The sequence below is a fragment of the Choloepus didactylus genome, chromosome 14 (genome assembly GCF_015220235.1).
Source record: "Choloepus didactylus isolate mChoDid1 chromosome 14, mChoDid1.pri, whole genome shotgun sequence".
Lineage (NCBI taxonomy): Eukaryota > Metazoa > Chordata > Mammalia > Pilosa > Megalonychidae > Choloepus > Choloepus didactylus.
In genome coordinates, this window is record NC_051320.1 from 17,200,829 (window position 1) to 17,212,967 (window position 12,139).

A 12,139-nucleotide genomic window follows, 5' to 3' on the forward strand; every position below is an offset into this window, starting at 1 on the left:
GGTATTCTTTGCTAAAACAAACAGTAGTTTTCCTAAGGTTTCCAAAAAGTACTTCATTTTCTTGTTGTGGTCTAGTTTTTAAATCCTATCATCTTAGCCCTTAGAGCAGTAGGTTTTGAGTTCATTTAAAGGCAACACCAGAGACGAATGCCGTATAAATTGAACAGTAATTGGGCCTCTATTTCAACAGGAACATTCATTGTTTCTGTCTAGTTTCCTATAGTAGCTGACTGCTTTACTGTGCCTTGTGGAGCTTTGATTGTAATATGCTGTCAAGAGCCAACAGTCCGTGCTATTTATTTGGCCTAATGCCAAGTCTTGCTCCTTGATTCCTCAAGAAGTTGCTACCAGCCCAGAGGGGGCAAAACCAATGAGCCATAGGGCATGCTTTTTATTAAAAAGGAGTCAAAAGAGCGAAAAGAAACCACATCAGCTGCTGTCAATACTGAGCTAGTGCCAGAAACCCCAAGGCTACTACTGTTGCAGAACAACTGCCAAGCACTATAAATCTGAGATTTACTGTGACGTAAAGTTTCCTTAAGAGCTTAATTTCTGAAGCTACTGTATTACTTTTCTGAAAGTGTTGTATTTTTAGGTAAAATCCACTTGAGGGAGTGAGGGTTAAGATAGAAGTGTGAGTTTGATGGATGAAAGCCTACTCTGTGTGTGGGTTCCTGGCAAGCGGCCATGTGTTGGGGCATCATAGAAATTATTGATGACACAGAACGCTCATATGCCCTTAGCCTGTGCAGCTGATTCCACGTGGAACAGAAAGGCTGTCGAGAGGAAAGACTAAGTTGAGTTAAAGCAGCAGAGGCTTTGTGAATATTTTTGTCCTTCATAGATTGCACTTGACAATTGTTTTAAAAAATTTCTACATTGTGAGAATTCCCTGAAAAGCAACATTATCCAATTTCTGTTTACTCATTGCCTGGGATGATAAAAGAGTTCTTTTCAACATTGTTTCCACAGTATGTGTTTCATTTTGTTTAAAGGAAGGAATAGCCTCTAAAGATACTGTTTTAATTGTTGCTAAAATCTGCTCAATCCGATCTATTTTGCTGAGTGGTTTGGCAAAATTGGATCATTAAGAATTAGATGGGGAAAAATTAATCTAAGTAAACCATGCTGTCTGGTTGGACCCAGTTATGTTTATTGTCCTTTTCTCTTTTCTTTCAGGCAAATGGCATTAAAATTGGCCCTCAGCATGCTGCTACTAACGCGACGCATGCGTGCAATCAGGGAGGACAGCAGGCTGGAGGTGGCTGCTGCTGAGTCTGTTTTTACTGTGCAGCTGCCCACGGGGCCTGCTCACTTCTTTCAACTCTCTCTCCTCCTGCTCAGCTGAGACATGAAACTATTCAAAATGGCTTTATGTCACAGAAGACTTTAATCCTTCACATTCTTACATAACTTTGAATAAATGGTTAATGTTCACTTAAAAAGACAGATTTTGGAGATTGTATTCATATCTATTTGCATTTGATTTCTAGGTCAATTGATGTGATTATTTTTGTTAAATGTTGTCTTGTGCCCTTGACTACGAACTGAATTGTATTAAACACTACCAGGTCACCTTGAGTATTTTAAATCAGTTTGTTGTAGTTAGGTTTCCTAACACCTGTGGTTACCTAATGTTTAATATGAGAGAACTGTCCTCAAAAAGTTTGTCGATTTTCAAGGCTATAAAGAAAACCAGAAGGACTCTTTTAATTCTGTATTTATCATTTACTTTCTGTATATATAGTTTAATATCCTGCTTGGGTGGAATTTGCCAAGCTTGAATTCTTTAATGCATTTGCATAAATTCTATACTGTTTAGAGCTTAAAGCTACAGAAGCATTGTTAGGAATTGCTTGGACGCTGAATTTTAAACTTTTTGACATTGTTAACAAGCATGTTCATCTTTTCTTGTCACTAGTCCAAGAAAAATATGCTTAATGTATACTACTAAAGGCTATGTATGTGTTTAACCTGTTTTAATGCCAAAAGTTTGCAATTTGTCCCTAATTTCCTTAAGGCCTGTTCAGAAAAGGATTTGTTTGCCTTACTGAGTACTGTTGATTAAAAACACGGTATAATGAGTGAAAAGGGCAGAAGCAAGGAATCCCTACATCTAAGCAACTCCAGGAAGAATGAGTATCCACATTTAGATGGCACATTATGAGGACTTTAATCTTACCTTAAACACAATAATGTTTTCTTTTTCTTTTATTCACATGATTTCTAGGTATATTTTTCATGCAGGACAGTTTTTTCAACCTTGATGTACAGTGACTATGTAAAATTTTTCTTTCAGTGGCAACCTATATGGTAAGCATCTTGTCTGTTTTGAAGAAGATATGACAATAAATCTACCAGATGGAAAATCCTGTTAAAAGTAGAAAAGGTTTAGTAATTGACTCAATGTGGTGGTTTTATCCTTCTTTTCTTTTTCTCCTTGGCCTATAATGAAATTGTTATAGTAGTGCAAAATAAAATCCTATGTATAAAAGTGTTCTTTTTTATTATGACCACATCTTTTTTTAAAATGTATTTTTTAGTCCATCACAGCTTTTCTTATATTTAAGCATGTTTAAAAAAAGAAAAAATGCTTAACACCATTTTTTTTTCAATTTTGCTGAAATATGGTAAAACACTTTATTGAAATTCTTTTTGTTGATGATGATATATAAGCAAATATTTTCTACTCCTAAACCAGCACGAAAGAGAATTTAGACTGTAAGGAAGCATAATGAAGTTCTAAGTTTGAAACTAATTACTTTCAATTCACACAATAACTTCAACTTTATGCAGGCCTGTCCTGAAGATAGAGGAATACTGTGTCAAAGCTTTGACATTACTTAAGGGAAAGTACTTAAGGCTATCATAGTTTGATTTTAGCTAGCTCCTAGAGGGCAGAGAAAAAGGCAAGAGGAAATCTAGTTTTGTGAATATTTTTATTATAGATTTTTTTTTCCCCTTAAAGTGGTTGTATCAAATTCACTCATCTTTACTGGTGAGTAGAAGAGTTAAGACAATTAGGATATGTTCTTTGGAAATTGTTATTTTTAAACTGCTGTTAACTTTTCCCACATTTTAATGTGTTTCTTTTCCATACTCTCTCCTCTAATTCTTTTATCAGTCAAGAATGAGATGAGAAGCTAATGGTAAAATCAAGCAACAGCAACAAACCAGCACATGTATTTTAATGTCCTAAGAAAAGATTGAGCCCTAAATATTTGTCCTAGGACAGCAATCTTAATCTGTCTCAGGCTTGGGCAGTGGGGACAACTGGTGGACTTTCCTGTAGTTCAGTGCCCCTTGCTCTACAGATCTCATCTGCCATTAAGGAATATATGTTACAAATCCTTTATAATTGACAACTGAACATTATTGTCTGTGATGTCCACTCTTTGCCCATTTTATTATCACTATCACAAATAATGTAATATTGACACCTCTAATGGAATCTTTAATACTCTGGTCAATTTTTGTAGTGTGTATGCACAAGATTCAATAGCTAGAAAATTAATTGCTAAAAAATATATACAATTTTTAAGGTCTCAACATGTAACATTCCAAAATTTTGATCTTCATAAAGATAACACTTACCATTTGGCTTCCAAATTTAAGACAACTGAAGGGCAAGCAAAAAGAGTGACATATAATATATGGGGGCTAAATTGGATCTTCATACATAGTTTGTTTTTTTATAATACTTTAAAAAGCCTGTCAACAGGAAAATAATCCCTAATTATCTGCTACTGGTCAGGAGAGTAGGGATGTAAATGGTACCAAAATGTGTCTCGTCACTCCAAAAAAATTATCCGTGTCTGGCTTTGGAACAACTAAAATTTATTCTCTAGTAGGTAGTGCAGTCCCATCTAAGCTCAGTCCTGAGGTTGGCAGCTGGGGACTTGACTAGATGAGCTAAAAAACAATAACAATAAAAGATAAACCTGTCTGATAATCAAGAATTGACTATACAAATAGACAAACTAACATATCTACCTTTGTCTATTGAAAACAATTTATTCGAGATGTGCTTTGGTCTTCAAGTTAAAATAGTGTCTAACCTCATTGGTATATACTAGATAATATCTAATTGGCTGAAGTCATGGTAAAAAAGAAAAACTGTATAAATATTTGATCTTCACTAACTTTAAAAATCATGAGGCCAATTTTTAAAAACTAAAGGCCAGAAACCTGATAGAAAAGTGGAAAAAGACACAGACTATTCACACACACATTATAGTCTCCCATAAATCCATATGTAAAAAAATCAAACAAATGCAAATTAAAACTGGGATACCACTTACCACCTATGAGGTTGGCAGAAAAGGAAAAGTATGACAGTGCATTGTGTTGGTGCAGCTGTGGGAGAGGCACACATACATCGTTGGTGGAAGCACAAGCTGGCACTGCTTTTCTGGAAGGGGAGTTGGCAGTGCCTAATAAAACTATGTAGACACGTACCTGTTTTTTCTCATTCACACACACAGCATATACAACTTCAGTCAACCAAAAGAAAAAACAAAAGTCCCAAATGTATAAGTGGGAAAGAAATCAAACTGCTGACACAGGCTTAACTAATATCAACTACCCTTATGGACAGCTGTAGAAGTTCAGAAAAGCTATCCCATATGTTTATACAAAAGTTGTTTATACCCAGATGTGTACATAAGGATCTGGACATTTATTTCCTCAGAAGAACCCTCAGGTGCCACCTCTTGGTGAAGACACCAACTAGACGCATACTTCTTGACGCAGACATCCCACTTCTAGGAATCTGCCCCGAAGAGGACTTCCACACTACAAATCACATACGCACAAGGTTACTGATTGCAACATTGTAATGGCAAAGTACTGAAAATTATTTACATGTCTGTACATAGAATAGGTGGTTTCAATATACTACATGGCTGTAAAACAATGAAGGTAGTTCTGAACTGATGTAGTGATTTCCAGATACGTCATTACGTGGGAAAAGCAAAGAGCAAAAGAGCGTCTACAGTTTGTCCTCCGTGTGATAAAGAAGGCGATATAAGAAAATACATGTGTAACTGCTCATCGGTGCAAAAGAAAGAATAAACCAGAAACTAGTGAGGCTGTTTACCTACAGATGGTGGGTACAAGATTGGGAACGGGACAGTTTGTACATGGGGGAAGTGGCTCGTCTCAATACACTTTTTTTTGTGTAGCTCTGGCTCTGAACTATAATAATGGTTCACATACACCACCACCACCCCCAAAATAAATCAACCATGATGCACAAGAAACTTAACATGAAAAACTATTGAATGAGCCTAACTATATTACAAATGAAAAATAAACACACTGAAGGGGATAGGAAAGAAAACTGACAAATATAACTTTAAAAAAACAGTATTTTGACTGTATGCCGTATGGATAAAGACAAAATGAACCATACACAAATACTGTATCCTAGCACATTTGTTTTTCACAGGGATATGTGTTAGCAATTCTGAAACTACCTTTTTACATATACTAGGATTGAGCAAATAAGTAAATTGTGTATGAGAGCAAAGTTTTTGTTAATGGAAAAGGAGTAAAATGGAAAGGCTAGACTGAAATTTGTGTTAGATTGGAACTGGAGATCTTAGGTGAATTAACGGTTTTTATTATGTATATAGATGGGTAGATAAAGAAATACAGATGTCTGTGTGTGAGAAAGGATGCATACATAGATTTCCTAGTTCTGTCCGCTGAGAACACATGAAAGCAAAGACCCTGGTAGCAATGGACATCCCTGGTGCCGAGATCTTGTTTCTACATACCATTCTCTAATGAAAAGAACTAGGGTTCCTTGAAAAAATGGTTGCTTTTGGGGCTGGAGCATGGAAATAAGAAGATGAACCTTGTGCTGCCAGAAAGTAAGGATGTGCTCATAAAATGATGGGGTGCATGTTGAAAGGACATAGAAGCCAACCTGAAGTTGCTTCCGATGGCCAAATTTGGGACAATTTGAATAGCAAAATGGATAATGCTGGTAGTAGATTGTAACCCATGGAATCAAATAGCCATGAGTTTATACTGATATAAACAAACGATCAAATAAATGGGAAAGGGACAGACAGCACTTCCAGTAGAATACCAATTAGTAAAAATGGAATGCATAATGTAAACAGAAAATGAAGCAAAAATAATTGTTAAAGGCAGGAATCATTACTGAGTGCTCAATTAGTGGGCAAAAAAGATGATGAGAAAGGGAGATTTGCATGGTCTCAGAGTATCTCTCCACAAAATACTCTTAATTGCAAAAGGAAAAATACTAAGCAATGGAAAAACCTGGCAGATACCACCTTGATCAATAAGACACGAAGACATCTTGTACCTCCTCATGGGATGTACAGGGAAGGGCATGATTCTGTAGAATTCTTGACAAAAGTGCTTAACCTCAATCTAATCCTTCCTCAGGCAAATCTAAATTGAACATTCTACAAAATAACAAGCCAGTACTTTTCAAAATTATCAAGGTTGCGAAAGACAAAGGATAAGGAATTGTCACACATTGGAAAGGAGATAAGGAGACATGACAACTAAATGCACTGTGGGATCCTAGACCCAAGAAAAGACCATCAATGGGAAAATTGGTGACATTTGAATAAGGAGAGTAGAATAAGTAATAGTATTAAACCAATGTTAATTTCCTGGTTATGATCATTGTTCTACGGTTGTGTAAGATTTGGGAAAGCTGGGTATATGGGAACTCTGTACTGTTTTCGAAACTTTTCTTTAAGTCTAAAATTATTTCAAAATAAGTTTTAAAATTCACAGTAACACAATAAAATTGCCATGGCCCTTCTTTTTTCTGCTACTAATGCTATTTCTTGCTTCACACAAGTCTCCCTATCTAAAAAAACTTCCCTCATACTTAGCAAAATGCTTAGCTCAAAGCAAATATTCTTCCCCAAAGTCTTTGTAAAATGTACAAGACCCAAAGTACCACCCCTTGAGACCCCTGAAATTTGATGTCTTTCAAATAAATGCTATACTTTTCAGTATTGGGCTTGTAAGCCAATGTTTATTTTTGGGGGTGTTAAAATAGATGGGCTTTCTGAGGCATTATATTAATTATCCAATTTTTAAGAGCATATCTGTGAAAAGAATCTTATGGATTCTTAACCCAGTGTGTTAGCTTTCTAGGCTGCTGTTACAATTACCACAAACTCAGTGGTTTAAAACAACACAACCTTAATATCTAACAGTTCTGGGTCAGAAGTCCATGATGGGTCTCATTGGACTAAGCTCAAGGTGTTGGCAGGGCTGTATTCCTTTCTGTATGCGCTTGGCTCTAGGGAATAATCCATTTTCTTGCCTTTTCCAGCTTTTAAAAACTGTTGCACTCCTTTGTTTGTGGCCCCCTTCCTTCATCTTCAAAGCCACCAAAAGCTGGTTGAATCACATCCCCTCATCTGACACTGACTCCACATTTAAGCTCCCTTGTGATCACATTGGGCTCACTCAATAATCCAAGACAAGCTCCCTATCAGGTCAGCTGATTCCATCTATAACCTTAAATCTTCATTGCATGTAACATAGCATATTCACAGCTTCCAGTGATTAGGAAATGGACATCTTTGGGGGAGATGAGGCATTCTGCCTAGCACACCTTGTTTCTTGTTAATCATCTTCTTTTAGAGGAAAAATACCATATAATCATCTGGCACTTCCTAAGAATATAAGGTTAAGTTGTTGATACTACGCAAAGTGTTTTATAGATTTAATACAATCCCAATCAAATTTATGACAGCCTTCTTCACAGAAATCATCAAATTCAGATGGAAGAGCAAGGGGCCCCAATCACCAAAACCATCTTGAAAATGAAAATTGGAGGGCTCTCACTTTCTGATTTCAAGGCTAATTGCAAACCAAAAGAGTGTGTTACTGGCACAAGATATATAGACCAATAGAATAGAATTTCAGAAATAAACCCACACATCTATGGCCAACTGATTTTTTACAAGGATGCCAAGTCTACACCATGTAGAAAGAATACTCTCTTCAACCAATGGTCTTGAATAAACTGGATACCCACATGCAAAAGAATGAAAGTGGACCCCTACCTCACATCATATACAAAAAAAAAAAAAAAAAAAATTAAAACGGCTCAACAACCTAAATTTAAGAGCTAAAATTCTTCAAAGAAAACACAGAAAAATATCTTCAGGACCTTTTATTAGGCAATGGATTCTTAGACTTTACACCAAAAGCATGAGCAACAAAAGAGAAAATAAGTTGCACGTCAACAAATTTTAAAACTTTTGTACATCAAAGGATGTTATCAAGAAAGTGAAAAGACTACCTACAGAATGGGAGAAAATATTAGGAAACCATGTATCTGATAAGGGTTTAATGTCCAGAATATATAGAGTTTCTACAAATCAACAGCAAAAGATAACCCAATCTAAAAATAGACCAAAGACTTCTCCAAAAAAGATACAAAATTTTCAATAAATACGTGAAAAGATGCCCAATATCATTAGCCATTAGGGAAATGCAAATCAAAATTATAATGAGATACCAACTCACCCATTAGAATGTGACTTACTAAAAAAACAAACAAAACAGAAAACAAGTGCTAGTGAGGATGCAGAGTAATAGGAACCTTAGTACATTGATGGGAATGAGAAATGGTACAGCTGCTGTGGAAAACAGTTTGGTGGTTCCTCAAAAAGTTAGACATAGAACCACCATATGACCTGGCAGAATTGAAGTCAGGGATTAGGACAAATATTTGGACATTGATGTTCATAGCAGCATTACTTGCAATACCAGCATCCATCAACAGATGAATGGATAAACAAAATGTGGTATATACATACCATAGAATATTATTCAGCCATAAAAAGAATGAAGTTATGATACATGCTACTACAAGGATGAAACATGAAGATTTCATGTGGAGTGAAATAACTCAGATACAAAAGGGCAGATATTGTATGATTCCACTTATATGAAATAGCTAGAATGTGCAAATTCACAGAGACAGAGTACAGGTTTTGGGGAAAGGGAAAGGGAGATGGGAACAATATATAATGAGTGCAGGGTTTCTGTTTGGGGTGATAGAAAAATTCTGGTAATGGAAGGTGGTGAGGATAGCAAAATGTTGTGAATGTGATTAATCCCACCAATTGACTTTTTTGAAGTAGTTGAGATGGAAAATTTATGTTGTATATATGTTTCCTCAATTTAAAAAGAGAAAGACTAAAGAGGCAATGACATTAAAAGTAATGCATGATCCTGGAATAGATCTAATAATGGAGGAGAAAATGCCCAGAAGGACATTATTGGGACAATTTAAAACATTGGAATATAGACTGTAAGCTTTATATCAATGTTACATTTCTTGAACTTGATAAGTGCACTTAAGGTGGTGACATAAGCGAATATCCTTCTTTGGAAATATACAAGGCAGTACTAAGTGTTCAAGAAGCATGATGTATAAAACCTACACTCAAGTGTTCAGAAAATGGATTAATAGATATAAAGACAAATGATAGTTGGATGGCTAGTTTGATGATTGATAGAATGATATGGTAAAGGCGACAGAATGTTAAAGTCGGTGAACCTGGGTTTCTGGAGGGCTAGATGTGTGTGGATTTCTCTGTATGAGGTTTGTATTATTTATATGACAATCCTGTAAGTTTGAAAGTAATTCAAATTAAAAAGTTTAAAATTAAAAGAAAAATTTAAGTAATTTCTGAGTCAGAACTAATTAGAAGGTTGAGCGAATGGCAGTTGCACATTGGTGAGCAGCTTTGGCATTGCTGCCCCGAGGAGCCATTCCTGGCCCTTCCTGGTGCTCCCTGAGCAGTTCTAGCCCTGCCTGCCACATTGGCCACCTGCTTGCAAACAGGTCCTGCTGAGCCAGCCCCATCTCTAGCTGACTCTAAGCAGAAAGGCTGACCATTCTGCTCAGTGCTGGCAGTCAGCTCCCAGGAAAGAAAAACTTGATGGGAAGTCTGTAAAACCTTCAAGGGGTTTTCAAGTTTTAAAAAATTCCAAGAAAACCTTCTGCAAACAGAAGCTTTAATGGATCTGCACTTGGTAAAGCAAATAAATGCAGGGCTACCCCTCCACCCTTTGCACCCCCATCTTATTGGCTCCTAAAAGGCCTCAATCGTGAGTGACAATGCTTGGAAACACAACCATGCTGGCCATGAGAAGCTCAGGAAATGTCCTGATCAATAAATTCAACTACATAAAAATCAAGACTTTTTCTTCAAGAGAAGCCAAGTAGTGAATGAAAAAAATGGGCCAACTCTCTCTCTCTCTCTGACTAAGCCACTTCAGCAGGTGAACTCACTGCCCTTCCCCCTATGTGGGACCTGACTCCCAGTGGTGTAAATCTCCCTTGCAACACAGGATATGATTCCTAGGAATGAGCCTGAACTTAGCATCATGGGACTGAGAACATCTTCTTGATGTTTCAGTGGCTTAGAGATTTCAAGTGGAGTCAAGAGGTCACTCTGGTGGACATTCTTATGCACTATATAGGTAACACCTCTTAGGTTTTAATGTATTGGAATAGCTAGAAGTGAATACCTGAAACTACCAAACTCCAACCCAGCAGTCTGGACTCCTAAAGACTGTATAACAATGTAGATTACAAGGGATGACAGTATGATTGTGAAAACCTTGTGGATCACACTCCCTTTATCTAGTATATGAATGAATGAGTAGAAAAATGGGGACAAAAACTAAATGAAAAATAGGGTGGGATGGGGGGGATGATTTGGGTGTTCTTTTTCACTTTCATTTTTTATTCTGATTCTGATTCTTTCTGGTGTAAAGAAAATGTCCAAAAATAGATTGGGGTGACGAATGCATAGCTATATGATGGTACACCATGGATGATTATATGGTATGTGAATACATTTCAATAAAACTGAATTTAATTTAAAAAAAATGGGCCAAGAAAAATATTTACAACATCTAATTGACAAAGGACACAGATTCAGATTATGTGTAATTTTAAATTCTCAATAGCAAGTGGGTAAAAGACATGAACAGTCACTTCACAAAAGAGGAATGCCAAATGGCCAATAAATATATGAAAGACATGTTCAGCCCCAAGAGTAGTCAGGGAAACGCAAATGTAAAGCTCACCGTGAGACTTTTGGAATCCACAGGTGGGCAAAGAGTAAAAATCCAACAATGCCAAATGTTGGCAAGTTTGTGAAGCAAAGGAAATCTTCACACATTTCTTGTAGGATTGTAAATTGGTACAACCACTTTGGAAAACAATTTGAAGGTAGATGCACACCACACAACCTGCAATTTGCTCCCAGAATACATGCCCTAGAGAAACTCAAACATGTTAGTACCATATACTTCTACCAGAAGGTTCACAGAATTATGCACGATAGCCCCAAACTGGAAACCACCCTGATGTCCATCCATAGAGTGGGCAAACCATAGTATACGCACAAGATGGGAGAATATACAGTGATAAAAATGAGCAATGATAAAAATGAACTGCAGCTATTCACAGCAACATGGGCAAATATTGGAAACATAATGAGTGAAAAACACAAAACAATGCATACAATATCATTTCATTGACTCTAAAGAAAAACAAGGAAAGCATTATCACAAAAGTCAGGATATTGGTTACCGCTAGCAGAAAAGGAGGGGTTTGTGACTTAGAAGGGGCACCCAGGGTCTTGTCTGGTACTAGAATGTTCTATTTCTTGACCTGAGCGAGCACTACATGGGTCTTTGCTTTATAGTCCTTTAAACTACGCCCAGGTGTTTTAGGAACTTCCTATGAATTAGATCTATGTCTCAGTTAAACAAAGAAAAATACCGCCCTTATGAGTTGCCCTCAAAACTGCAATGTGTGACATTTGCCTTGGAAAATACTTTTATCCCCTTATATCCTGGAAATGGAAACATTTTCCTGATTGGTCATCTCTGTGCCTTCCGTGAAAGATACAAAAGCCATAGGTTTATGGAAGGGTAGCAAAACTTCCTCAATGCCCACCCTTGTAGAGCTCATCACAAGAAAAGCAAAGTTCATCTCTAGGAATACTCCTTTTGCATTTTCCTGCCTCGCAATAATTTAATTTATGCTCCAAGATGTTATTCAGGATATGAAATACCTGTACATAAAAAATTTCATGATATCATG

General features: G+C 36.6%; 1 protein-coding gene across 2 annotated transcripts in view; it reads left to right on the plus strand.

The window, feature by feature from the left end:
* Positions 1-2,498, plus strand: part of RAB2A (RAB2A, member RAS oncogene family) — a 135,436-nt gene extending 132,938 nt beyond the window's left edge. For both annotated transcript variants that reach the window (XM_037803543.1, XM_037803542.1), the window contains exon 8: positions 1,180-2,498. In XM_037803543.1, coding sequence (XP_037659471.1) covers positions 1,180-1,275 — 96 coding nt within the window. In that variant the 3' untranslated portion in view covers positions 1,276-2,498. The remainder of the gene's footprint in view (positions 1-1,179) is intronic.
* The last annotated feature ends 9,641 nt before the right edge of the window (positions 2,499-12,139 follow it).